The sequence below is a fragment of the Phytophthora ramorum genome (genome assembly GCF_020800215.1).
Source record: "Phytophthora ramorum isolate Pr-102 chromosome Unknown Phyram_PR-102_s0001, whole genome shotgun sequence".
In the NCBI taxonomy this organism is placed as follows: Eukaryota; Oomycota; class Peronosporomycetes; order Peronosporales; family Peronosporaceae; genus Phytophthora; species Phytophthora ramorum.
Window position 1 is genome coordinate 2,314,063 of NW_027150647.1, and position 12,664 is coordinate 2,326,726.

At 53.1% G+C, this 12,664-nt stretch overlaps 4 protein-coding genes across 5 annotated transcripts; 2 read left to right on the top strand and 2 right to left on the bottom strand.

Annotated features, from left to right (window-relative positions):
• Positions 1 to 359: 359 nt before the first annotated feature.
• KRP23_403 (Methionine aminopeptidase 2B) lies at positions 360 to 1,818 on the top strand (the record flags this gene model as incomplete). The annotated part of the gene is made up of 2 exons (XM_067888740.1): positions 360 to 911; positions 988 to 1,818. The coding sequence occupies 2 exons, from the start codon at positions 360 to 362 to the stop codon at positions 1,816 to 1,818; spliced, it is 1,383 nt and encodes a 460-aa protein (XP_067750961.1).
• Positions 1,819 to 1,837: 19 nt separating this feature from the next.
• Positions 1,838 to 8,926, bottom strand: KRP23_404 (the record flags this gene model as incomplete). 2 transcript variants are annotated; one of them, XM_067888752.1, is made up of 2 exons in its annotated part: positions 7,021 to 7,029; positions 7,181 to 8,926. In XM_067888752.1, the coding sequence occupies 2 exons, from the start codon at positions 8,924 to 8,926 to the stop codon at positions 7,021 to 7,023; spliced, it is 1,755 nt and encodes a 584-aa protein (XP_067750963.1). The 2 variants fall into 2 exon arrangements, with proteins under 2 accessions (XP_067750962.1, XP_067750963.1); XM_067888751.1 differs by having other exon boundaries at positions 1,838 to 8,926.
• A 46-nt stretch (positions 8,927 to 8,972) lies between these two features.
• Positions 8,973 to 10,157, top strand: KRP23_405 (30S ribosomal protein S5; the record flags this gene model as incomplete). Its single annotated transcript, XM_067888763.1, has 3 exons — positions 8,973 to 9,001; positions 9,080 to 9,127; positions 9,197 to 10,157. The coding sequence occupies 3 exons, from the start codon at positions 8,973 to 8,975 to the stop codon at positions 10,155 to 10,157; spliced, it is 1,038 nt and encodes a 345-aa protein (XP_067750964.1).
• A 288-nt stretch (positions 10,158 to 10,445) lies between these two features.
• On the bottom strand, positions 10,446 to 11,389 carry KRP23_406 (ADP-ribosylation factor-related protein 1; the record flags this gene model as incomplete). The annotated part of the gene is made up of 6 exons (XM_067888774.1): positions 10,446 to 10,536; positions 10,602 to 10,764; positions 10,836 to 10,944; positions 11,012 to 11,067; positions 11,131 to 11,215; positions 11,297 to 11,389. The coding sequence occupies 6 exons, from the start codon at positions 11,387 to 11,389 to the stop codon at positions 10,446 to 10,448; spliced, it is 597 nt and encodes a 198-aa protein (XP_067750965.1).
• Between the last annotated feature and the right edge of the window lie 1,275 nt (positions 11,390 to 12,664).

The window sequence follows — 12,664 nt, forward strand, 5'->3', positions numbered from 1 at the left end:
CGTGCGGTGCAGTTGCTTAGCATATAGTGATCCAATCTCGGCCTTCGTCTTCGGACTGAGCCACCTGGTACCGCACGCGCAACGAGAAGCTCAAGGTCGGCGGAAAAGCGGCCTGGACCTGGTACCAACCTACACCATCAGATTCGAAACTACACTATTATCAGGAAACAACGTCGTCGAGTAAGTAGTTACGTGCAGACTAAAACTTTTCCTCCTCTGCTTGCTCAAAGTACAGGATCATAGAAACACGTCTGTACCCCGTTACCCTAGGTTACGATGGTCAACGACTGGTTACGGTCTACCAGCCGCGAGCAGCGTCGGCATCTCATTTCCCAAGACTCGTTCCAGGACTCAAGACGATGGCGAAGCTTGAGGAGCAGGAAGCGGCGGCGGTCCCGGAGGCCCAACAGGACGTCAAGATGATGGACGCCGAGCACAGCGGCGAGGTGGCAGCAGCCGATGGCGAGGGCGACACCAGCGCCAAGTCCAAGAAGAAGAAGAAAAAGCACAAAAAGAAGAAAAGCAAGGCGGCCAACGGTGGCGCGTCAGCTGGCTCCAAACTGCCGCCGTTCCGCGGCGTCAAAGGCTTCACGGACAGCTACGTGGGCGTGGGCCAGACGGAGCCGCCCACGATCCCCATCGAGAAGCTCTTCCCGGACGGCCAATTCCCCGTGGGCGAGATCCAGGACCACCCGGGCGATTTCAACACGTTCCGCACCACGAGCGAGGAGAAGCGCGCGCTGGAGCGTGCGCAAGAGGACCTGTACGAGACCGTGCGTCACGCCGCTGAGGTGCACCGCCACGTGCGCAAGTTCTCGCAGAGCCTCATGAAGCCCGGCGTCAAGCTCATCGACATGTGCACGCAACTCGAGAACAAGAACCGCGAGCTCGTGGTCGAGGCCGGCTTTGCTGTAAGTACCCTGGAACGGTGTCATGTATCGTTTGCAAGACTATTTTTCTGATAATCTGGTGCCTTGATATATGCAGCGCGGCATTGGTTTCCCGACGGGTTGCTCGCTGAACCACGTGGCGGCGCACTACACGCCCAACTCGGGCGACGAGACTGTTCTGTCGTACGGCGATGTTATGAAGGTGGACTTCGGCACGCAGATTAACGGACGCATCATCGACAGTGCGTGGACCGTTGCGTTCGACCCGCAGTTTGACCCGCTTCTGGAGGCCGCTAAAGCAGCTACCGAGACTGGTGTGGCTAGTGCGGGTATCGACGCACGCCTTGGCCAGATCGGTGCTGACATCCAGGAAGTGATGGAATCCTTCGAGGTAACCATCGAGGGAAAAACGTACCCTGTCAAGTCCATCCGCAACCTGAACGGCCATTCGATTGGCCCTTACCAGATCCACGCCGGCAAGAGCGTGCCCATCGTCAAGACGGAGGACCAAACAAAGATGGAGGAGGGCGAGATTTTCGCCATTGAGACCTTCAACACCACTGGCCGCGGGTACGTGGTTGAGGATGGTGAGTGCTCGCACTACGCGAAGGCATTCGACGCCCCACACGTGCCTCTGCGTTTACCGCGTGCCAAGAAGCTGCTGGGACACATCACCCGCACGTTCGGCACGCTTCCGTGGTGCCGCCGATGGATCGAGCGCGAGGACGGTGGCTCGGCCACCATCAACCCGAAGGGTGCCAAGCAGGAGAAGTACCTCATGGCACTCAAGAACTTGGTGGACACGGGCATCGTCACAGCGTACCCGCCTCTTGTGGATGTGAAGGGCAGCTACACGGCGCAGTACGAGCACACGATCATTCTGCGCCCGACGTGCAAGGAGGTTGTGTCTCGTGGCGACGACTACTAAGTTGCCAGTGTTCCATAGCTTAGCTCCTTCGGCGTGAAGCTGTTGAGCCAGGAGATCCTGCAAGTCGCTTTTCCAGTTGGCGCTTATCGCGAACCGCTTGAGCGTATTTGTACTTGAGGTCTTCGATTTCCTCGAAGAAGTCTTCGTCAAACGCCGCTAATTCATTGGTTAGCTTTGTGTTCTCATCCTCGAGCTCCAGTATTTGCGCTTGCAGTTCTGTCAAGCGCTCTTCTTGTTCACGCTTGCTCTTCACATCTTCCTCAACGTAAGAGCTTTGGTCGATCTGGAGCTCCAGCTGAAGTACCTGGTGTCGTAATTCCGCTAATTCTTGCTCTGCGTCTAGGAGCTGTCGATCCTTATCCTTCAGCTGCAGCTCAAATGCGTTGCTCTCGGTTTTTGCCGAAGAGGAAGAAGCTGTTTTAGCACGCAGCTTTTGCTGAAGCCTTAACTTGTCTTTCTTCAGCTCGCCGCTTTCATGATGTAACTTCTCCAGCTGTCCCTCCAGCCGTTCTCGGGCATCCTTTTGTTCTTTCAACTTGCGTCGCAGCGAGTCCATTCGCTCGGGAGACACCAGCGTCTGCTTCGCCGCCGCCTTCTTCAGTTTCTCATTTTCTGTGCGCAGCTTTTCAATCACCTTTTTCATGTTCTCTATCACCTCTTCCAGTTCTAACCGCTCTTGTGCCGCCCACGTTGATCCTCGGCCCCCACCTTTAGCGCCCCGACGCTGGCTTGGTGTCTCATCACTGCTATTGACACCACCAAGTTGATTCTTCCGCTGTAGTCGTTTGTACTCTAGACGCATACTTTCGACCTCCAGCTCCAGCTCCAGCAACTTCGTGTCTTTTGCCACCATATCCTGCTCTTTGTTACGCAGCTCGTCACCAAGAGCTAGAAGCTCCTCTTGAACTTCTTGCCCGACAAGGAAGCGCTGCTCTTCACGCCGCAATCGTGAATTGGCTCCTTGTCCCTTTGTCCCATCGACGTCGTCGTCATCATCATCAGTCGAGGGTATACTATGTTGCATGAGTCGTCGACGCAGACGCTGCAACTGCGCTTCGTACTTTTCCATTTGCGTGGTAAACGACTCTTCCCATTCCTTGCGCTTCAGAGCCAATGTCTCCTGGAGGAAGGAGTTCTGGCGCTCCAGCTCCTCAAGTTGCTGTTTCACAGACACAGGAGCAACTGCTGGCGCGGAAGTTGCTTTTGCCAACCGCTCCTTCTCAATCCTCGTTTGATGTGACTGCAGCTCAGACTCTAACTTTGATATCCGCTCATTGCAACGTTCGATCTCGCTGTCTTTGCCGGACACATCCGTCTGCTTTTCCTTAAGACGTAGCATCAAAATGTCGATACGATGTTGAAGCTTCCGCTCTCCTTCCAGTTTTTCGCGCTTCGACTTCTCATCGGCTACATCTGCCGACGGTTTTGTTGTATGGGTGGATGCCTCACGAAGTGCAAGGTTCTGGGCCTGTAGGATCTTGATTTTCTTCTCAAGCTCTTCTACTGCCCTCGCTTCATTTACCACCTTTTCTTTCAAAAGCCACTTCAAACGTTCGATCTCCTCCCTCATCACTTGCAGTTCGGCCGTTGAAGAGCTCTCTTTCCCTTCTTTCTCTTCGTTTTCGATCTGCTTTCTCCTCCGTTGTTGTTGATCTTGTCTTTTCTTCAACATGGCTACCTTTTCCTGAAGCATTTGCACCTGGCTTTGCAGTCGTGTCTTTTCCTCGCGCCACTCGTCCTCTTCTTCCTCTCGTCGCTCTTTCTCCTTTCGTTTCTTAGTGTGAAAGTCTTGGTTCATCGCGTGTTGTGCCTTGGCTATCCCAATAGCATGGCGATCTTCAGCTTTGAGAAACTCTTCCTTCAGCTTGATAATCGCGTCACGCAACAACTTTAGCTTCTCTTCCTTTTTGACCACATCATGTTTGACGAACGCGACCTGATGCTCCAATTTCTGGCTGTGTTTTTCGCACTCCATAACCTTCTCTTTCAGCAAAATGATTTCCTCTAGTGCTTCACCCGCTCGCGCTTCAGCAAGGTCTCGTTCATTCCTCAGCACTTCTCGCTCCATCTGGAACTCTCGGATCGTTTGCTTTGCACCTTCCAATGCAACTTCAGCTTGCTTCCACTCCTGCAGGGCATGGTCATGCCGCTCTTGCGCAGCTTGCAAAGCCTGCTTACTCTTGCCAGATCGCTCCATACTGCTGATAGTACTCATGGCCTCCTTGAGTTGCCCAATCATGCGTTGGTTTTCTTCATAGAGCTTTTTATTGAGCTGCGTGGTTTCCAGTCGATCCTGTGCCTTGTCCTGAACACTTGAAGCACGTACGACCGCAAGCTTCCGCTGATATTCGTTGATGAGGGTATTCTTTTCTCCTACGAGCTGCTTCAGACTCGCTATTGTCGCTTGGGCAGCTTGCTGTAACTGAGCTTGATCCTTCTCGTACAACCCAACTTTCTGCCGCATTAACGGAGAGTGACTTGAGCCGTGCTCCAAACCTCGCTGATTATCGTGCTCTCGCCTCTCCCCATCCGTGAGACCCGAACGAGCGTATTGTAGTTCCAGCTCCAGGTCCTCATATTCACACCGTAGCTCACGTTTTCCCGATTCGAGCTCGCCATTTAGACGCAGCAGTTCCGATACACGAGCTTGAATTGTCTCCAGCTGGCGCAGTAGGTCTTCATTAAGCGTTTTCGCTTCACGAAGTTCTGTTTGCAGCCGGGTTTCCTTCTCCCTGGGCCCTGACGCCTTTGTCGCCGCCTCAAGCTGACCCATGAGTAAGCGCTCACGAGTTTCCAGCGCGTCTACCCGGCTCTTTAGCCGGCCAACCTCGCTTTGATTGCCACGTTGCTGCTTAAGCTCAAGTAGCGGTAGTTGAGTCTGCTTGTCTTCCAAATCTTTCTCCAGTTGCTTTCGGCGCTGCTGTTCGACCAATATCTCGTCTTCCAATGAATCTAAACGTTTCCGGAAAGCCTCCCACTTCGTGTTTCGCGCGGTCCAGTCACGCTCTTTCACTTGCCCGATCGCATTCTCGAGAATTTGGACTTTATCGCTTGACTTTTCACGAACTGTAGATAGCTCCTGGGCCTTTTTCTCCATCTCCAGCTCAAGTCGCTGATTTTTCAGGAGTGTTTGTTGTTGCGTCTCCGTTACTAGGTCGTACTGCACAAGGAATTGCTGGTAGGTCGTCTTGATTTGCATCAATTGATGCTGGAGCTCGCCTACAATTGCGTGGTCTTCTGAGGAAGCCATCAAATCACGAAGTCGTTCCTCTTGCTGCTCTCGGTTGCCCTGCTCTTGGACAGCGCGCGTAGTGAGAACGTTGGCTTGAGAAGCCGCCAACGTAGCGATATCCTTATACTTTGCACATTCGAGTGCAAGGCTCTCATAGAGCTGCTCCACCTCGTTAATTCTCTCGTACAACAGCGCGTTCTCATTTCGAAGCTCATTGTCATCTCCAGAACGTCTTCTGAGCGGTGGCAACTGCACTAACTCGTCAGAATCGACTAAAGCCTTTCGATCAGCTACTTCAAGCGTCTTCACGCGCTCCGTTTGCGCCTGTAGCTCGTTCTCAAGTTGATCTATCCGGTCGTGGAGGATATCTGAATCGCAACCGGTTTCCCCACTTGTATTTCCTGCACCACTTCTTGCACTCTTTTCGGCTTGAAGAACCATGAGACTATGCTGTGTCTTGGTTAATCGTGCTGGTAGTTCATACATCTCTAAGTACTTGGCATGCATTTCTGCGTAACTTTCACCCAGTGCGTTGTACTTCTTCAGCACGCCAGTCATTGCACGTTGTTGCTGATCAGCAAATTCACGAAGCACGCTCTTCTCCAGAGTTTTTTCCATGCGGTCAATCATCTCGTCGGCACCCTGCTTCCACGTCTCTAGGTACAAGACCCGATACTTAAGCGTCTTTTCCATCTCACTCCACTCACGCTGCAGCAGTTTGTTGTGTTCCGTGCTGCTGCGCCATTCATTATGAAGCTGTTGATACTTTCGTTTGAGTCGAGCTTCGTTCACTTCGTAAGCAGCAATATTTCGCGTTTGTTCAATTACCTCCGAGCGGAGTTGGGCTTCATTTCCACTTACAAATGCACCAGCGGTCATTGTAGAACTTTGCTGGTTTTGGACACCGAGCAGATGCAATCCAGCTTCATAGCGCTGGCACTTGACCTTGTTGTCCTTGTTTTCTTGTGTCATTTGGTCCAGTTCATTTCGAAGTCGAATCTCAGCGTTGGAGTACTGTGCATGCATCTGGAAGAAATGTTGATATAAGACGGTGTGCTGATCCATCAAGGATTGAAATACTTCTTCATGTTGATGCAGCTGCAGCTGAAGTTCATCATTGCGTACTTCCGTCGCCACCAACTCGTCGAGGCACACGTTCAGCTCCCGCAGAAAGTCAACTTGCTGCACCATTTCATCTTCACTTTCAAAGGCCAAGTTATCTACTATTCCACGGGGCATTGGCGAACATGGAGACATTAGGCCACTCGAGTTGGGTGGTTTTATATCACGCTCATCTTTATTGTGAACAGGTGCAACAGTAGGAGAAGCAGGTTTGTCCTCAGCAGGAACACGAGGGGGTATTGGGGTCAGCTGTGGTCGCGTTTGTGCTTGCAGTAGCGCAAACTGCATCTCAATCGCTTTTGCCACCACTAACGCGATGTTATCAGCGTGATTGTTCCAGTCTTCCCCGGCTTTTCTGCTTGCAGTTTCATGTGAAAGAGAATGCTCTGCAGGTAGGTGTTTACTCGTGGAGTGCTCATATTCTTTTTGAGTCATCACTACGCAAGCAGATCCTTCCTCATTTGAAGCTGACAGCGACAAATCGTCATCGTTGTCTTCGGCACTGCAATCTTGTGTTTGGATAAAAACCTTCGGTTTCTCATTAAGGTTGCGAGTTGACGTCTGCATTTCTGTGTACGCTTGGCTGTGCAGTTCGGCTATTGCTTTCTCTTTCACTGCATCTGGCAATCGTTCAAGACCCACTGAAGAAATGCTTTGAGGCACCCCCTCCTTTTTGCCACCCTTTTGCTCACGCTCCTTTCGTAGCGATGCAATTTCTGCTCGGAGATGATAAATCACCCCCTCCTGTCGTTGTGATTTCACTTTAGCAGACTCGAGCGCGCGCAAAAGTTCACCTCTAATACCATCGGTAGTCCCAACTGGTTGTGCCACTGTAAGAGCTACAGGTGCTAACTGCGCTACTTCCAACTCATTATGAAGTCGTTCGATATCGTTCAGCAAAAGCGCATTTTCCTCACTTCTGATATCAAGTTTTCTCTCAAGCTCCTCAACGGCGTCGTGCTGATCCTTTGCTCGCCGCGCTAATTCCTTTTCGTCAGAAGTACTCACAGGTTCACACCCTGTCTGCAGAAGACGCTTAACCACTTCCGGTGTGTGCTTAACGCGATCAATAAACTCTTCCACGGCACCCCATTGTTCAGTGGTCAGTCCATGCTGCTCATAAAGTTTGTGACCCGCTAACCGCGCTTGGTCTCTCAACTTCTGCAGGAACCGCAGCCGTTCAGCCTCGAGTTCGTGAATTTGAATTTCCATTTGCTTCATTACTGCCTCGTTGATTGCTAGTTGGCCCTTGAGGTGATCTGCGATAGCAAAGTCATCATACTTGAAATCTGCAGGTTTGCCAACCTCAGTTTTCAAACGCTCAAACGCAACATACAGCTTCCCAGCTGCCTCAACTTGATCATTTAGATCTTGACGCAGCTTAATATTTACTTGCTGCTGCTGTCCCAGTTGTGCACGCAGCTTTTTCTGGTACTTCACCACATCCTCCAAACCAGCTTGCTCTTCATACTTTGCATTCCAATCTTCAGCCTCAACTAGCTGTTTCTCCACGATACCTTGACGCAGCTCCAGGTCTTGCATTACCTCACGTTGCTCTTTCATGCGTCGCTTCAAATTCAAATTCTCCTGCTCTAACGATTCCAGCCTCGATTTCTGTTTTTGCACTGCAGTCTGAACAGCGCTTTCGACGACAGCGTCGACATTAAGATGCTCTGCAAGGCTTTCCAGATCGCTTTGCTGCTGGAGGATGCGCTGGTTCAGCTCCGAGATTGTGCTTTTATCTCGAATGCGCAGCTCTTGCAACATTCCGAGTTGTTTCTCCAAGTCTTCCATTGCAGCACTTGTGCTGCCACGAGCAGTATCCTCCTCCTCTACCTCTTTTACGACTTGCTTCGTCTCCAAGAACTGCTGTTGCTGCTGTTCGCGAAGCATCTGCTGCTGTTTCAACTTTCGTTTTAGTTCATCCAGTTCGGCCATCAGTACCGCCTTCTCCATCGCAAACTTGGCCTTGGCATCGTTCATCAGAGCGTCCACGTCACTTTCCCTCTCGTCCATCTCGATCAGCTTCGCTTCCACACTCAATTTCTCCTGTTCAAGCTGCTCCGCCTTGGTATGCAGCTGCGTAATCTCCAACGTCTGCTCGTCCACCGCGTCGCGATAAGCTTCAAGTTGGTCTCGCATGGTCTGCATCGACGCTTGGGACTCCTTCACCTGCTCCGCAGTCTTCTTGATGACTTCCTGCAGCTCCACGACCTCATCCCGCAGCAGTTCGTTCTCTTTCAGCGTCGTGTAGAGCTCGCTGCGCTTGTCCTTGCTCTCCTCCGACACTTGGGCTACCTGTCTCTGAGCCTTCAAACTCGCTGTAGCTTCTCTCTCCGCCTGCGCTTGCAGCTCCTTCAATCTCGTCTCCAGAACCTCATTTTGCGTCTGTAACGCCTCGAACGCTTTCTCGTTCACGGCAGTTTGAGCCTTCTCGGGAGACGTCTTACGGTTCTGCGTCTCGCTCTGGAGTTGGTCGAGCCGCTGCTGCAGCTGCGCCGTGAGCGCCGTCACCGTCTCATTCAGGCGGACGATGTCGTCGTCCTGTGTCCGTATTTTCTGTTGGGCCTGCACCTCGCGCGCGCTTGCGTCGGACTGCAGCGTGGCCAATTGCTCGTGCAGCTGCTCGTTCTCGCCCTCGAGCTCCAGCAGGTCGCCACGCAGCAGCTCCAGCTCCTCGCGCAGCGACGTACAGTCCGCGCGTGAGCAGCGCGTGGCCGTGGGGGCCTGCGCTTCTTCGTCTCGGGACGCCATACACGCAGCTTCCTATAGTGTGGACAGGCGGCGCATCGGATGCGGAATGCGGAAACGGCGCATCCGAAAGGAAACGTTAGAGTGATGGTCGTTTAGGGCTAGGCTCCATAATAGGAGAAAAACGATCGAGCGGATTTGACGGGATTTGGGCAGCTCGGGGGAGCCGCAGGTTCGGCCACTCATTCGTTGGGGTTTCTACAGGTAAGATGCGTGTGTCTTGCAGGCGCGTGGTCGGAGCTGGGGATTGAACGCCGTTTCTTGTTGCTGCAGCTGCATCAAGGAGGTAGTTAGCATGCTGCAGCGCTTCGCTGTGCGATCGGGAGCGGCCGCCGCCGTGCGCCAGCAGGGCCGCAGCGCCGCCGCTAAGCTACAGGTGGCGAGCTTCTCTTCGGACGACGACTGGCGCATCTCGGACGACGACTTCGACGAGGGTGTGGACAAGATCATCGACAAGGACCGCCGCGACTCCATGCCGCGCCGCCAGATCATGCCCGAGGCGGCCAGGAAGAGCCGCTTCATGGTCGTGGCCCCCGAGAACCGTGGCAAGGTGCGCCGCCGCCTCCTGGACGAGTTCAAGAAGGACGGCGTAACGCTCGTAGACCCGGACCAGCCTGGACAGTACCTGACGCCCGACGCCGGCGTGCTGCGCGACATGCGCGCCATGAACGAGGAGGGCGACGAGATGGAGTTCGCCGAGGACGAGGACGAGGGCGAGCTCAACCTCGGCCGGATGGGCATGCTGCGCCAGATCGTGCACGTGGATCAGGTGCAGAAGGTCACGACGCAGGAGCGGATCGTCAACTTCCGCGCGCTGGTGGTCGTGGGCAACATGCGCGGCGTGGCAGGCTACGCCGTGGGTAAGGGCTCGTCCCCGCCCATTGCCATTCAGCGCGGCACCAAGCTCGCCATGAAGCGCTTCACGTACATTGACCGCTTTGACAACCGCACGCTGTACCATGAGGTGCGCGGCAAGTGGAACAGCTGTACGCTGTTCCTGCGCCCGGCGCCCAAGGACAAGGGACTCACCGTGAGTGACACTGTGGCTTGCGTGCTCGACTGCTTCGGCATCACGGACATTGTGTCCAAGACCCATGGCCAGCGCAACCCCTTCACGGTCGTCAAGGCTACGTTTGATGCGCTCGCCAAGCACGAGACGGCCGAGGAGATGGCTCTCCGGACCGGCCACTCGCTCGTGGAGCTTAGCACCCTGGCGCGCAACCGCAACCTGTAGGTAACTGGGATTTAAGGGAAGGAAAGGCACTTCGTTGCCCCGTTGCATAGAGACAGAGAGTGGCTTAGGCCAACGTTTGTGATTGTTAGGCTGAGAAGAACGAGGCAAACGCGGGTTAATGCTTGTCAGTTTTTGCTTAGAACGAACATGCATCGCTGCCATAATTTCAGGTCGAGCTAAAGGCAGTGGCGCTTTATCTATTGTGCTGCGTACTGCGTGCCAGCTCCGCTTCAATGGCCGTAACATGCTAACAAACAGCACTGTTGAATCTAACAAGTGTTTGGAGGCTCACGTGCTGCCGGCGGCTAACTTTTCGTAGTATCTGTCGCTAGATTTTACAGCATCAACCAGCCAATTCATCGCGCCTTCAATGCCCTCCCTGCACACATGACGGCAACAGTGAGCGGACAGCAGAGGCAACATCGCCAACGCCGATAAACGTACCTTGTCAGAGCGCAGATGGGATAGCTCGCCACTGCTCCTTGGTGTCCCTCCAAATCCAACGTCCCGGATATGTGGTTTACTGTTCGTGCATTCTCCAAGTCCATCTTGTTGGCGAGGACTAGCAAGGGCACGCCAGCCAACTCTGTGTTCGACAGCATTGCATCTGCAACCATCACCACCACGAATGTCAATTGCAATGCCAAACTTCCATACACACTGTATCAATCCACGTACGCAGCGTCTCCTTGGCTTCCTGGAACCTCCCTTCATTGGCCGAGTCGATCACGAACACGATACCGTGGCTCTCGCTGTAATATTTGTTCCAGATCGCTCGAAGACGCTCCTGCAAGCACGCATCCACCAGCTCCATTAACCACTTTTACTAGCCCCGTCACAGCACCGCAGCCCACCTGGCCTCCTAAGTCCCAGAAAATGATCCGCGAGCGACTGATATCAACTCGGGCGACTACAATTCCAGTAACATGATGTTAAGCGATTTCCTTCCTCCTTCTCTACACAAGCGACGTACTATTGAGCCCCACAGTGGGTGGAATTTTGTCCAGCGGAATGCCAGGTTTCTTGCCGAAGATGCCTTTAAGCTGCTCCAACAGTGTCTGGAAATACGAAAGTCCGAGGAATCAGATCGTGCAGTTTCTCTCTCCACGCCACCTACAGCAGCCCACGCACTTACCTACCGTTTTGCCCGCGTCGTCCAGCCCAACAATCAGCAGGTGCAGCTCCGCCTTGGAGAATAAATAGTTCCACAGGCCCCAGACGAGCGAGAACATGGCGACGTCGTCCTCGGCCTCGGTCAGGGCTGTAAATTGGGGGGCCGGTGTTTTTGGGTTATGGTTTATTCACTCGACCCACCCACCAAAATACCCATAAATTCAAAGCGGTGCGCTTTGAATTTACGGGTTTAAAAGAATTGAAACCAAATTCATGTTCACGAAAACAGTTTCCAGGCATGAATCTGTTCCGAGTCATGCAACTCGCCCAGACTGGATATTGGCTGGGTTCCAGCTCGTGGGTGGGGTTTCCTTACGCAGTGAGTGACCGCTCCCGAACAGCCATTCATAGCCTAAGAATTGATGCACGATTTTATCATTGCTGTTCCAGCATTCCACCGCCGTCTCAACATTGTACATTTTAATGAATGCATATGTGTTGGAGAATGCAATCCAACAATGTGACGTTCCACACGAACTTGGGAGCTGGAACTCCCACCAACAGGCAACGCCTATTGCTTAGTTGGAAGTAATATGTGAACTGAGCTACTCTAATGCTCTACTCTGTTGTGCTCTCTCCTACCAACTCATGGCAGTCCAGGGAGAGACTTCTAGTTGCAGTTGCAGCGCCAGCTCCAGCTGGGCAGCAAGTCGAGATCTGTTGTTGACCTTTGTGGCGCCGCTGCGGTTGCAGCGCAGTTGATTGCCTCTACTCCAACCATGATGGCATCGTGGTTAGGACAGCTTAACCATGGGCTTGATCCTCAAGCACAACATCACAAACAAGGACCAATGCAATTGTTGCACCATGCATAATTAATTATGCGCTGTGAGGACGCTGAAAGCACAGGCTTGAATGGCTATACCTGCTCTAAGGGTAGATTTGAATTTGGAACAGATACGGAACGGATCAGGTTTTGGATCGGGCCGGCCGATCTGAAGGCAATACGTGAAGAACACACTCATGACAGCAGGCAAAGGGCATTGGCAAATTAATGCAAAGCTACTAGCTAGTTGCTAGATAGCTAGACTACTACAACACTACAGCAGCAGCACCGTGCTGACAGGCACCTTCATGATGCAGTGGCGCATCGCCATCTGAAGTCGTAGCTGCCGACGCTGGCGCAGAATCAGTGTCAAATGTGGTCGCATCCTCGAGCGCCTTGGGTAGATCGATGGCAATGGGCAGCTCAATGGTCTCTCGCGTTACGCGCTTGCTACGGTCACGAGGTATATCACCCAGCTGCTGAACATACTCGGCTGAAAGTTGCTTGATCACGGTCACGAACGTGGCCATGGAAGGGTGTGAAGTGGGGAAGCGCGTGTTGAGAATGC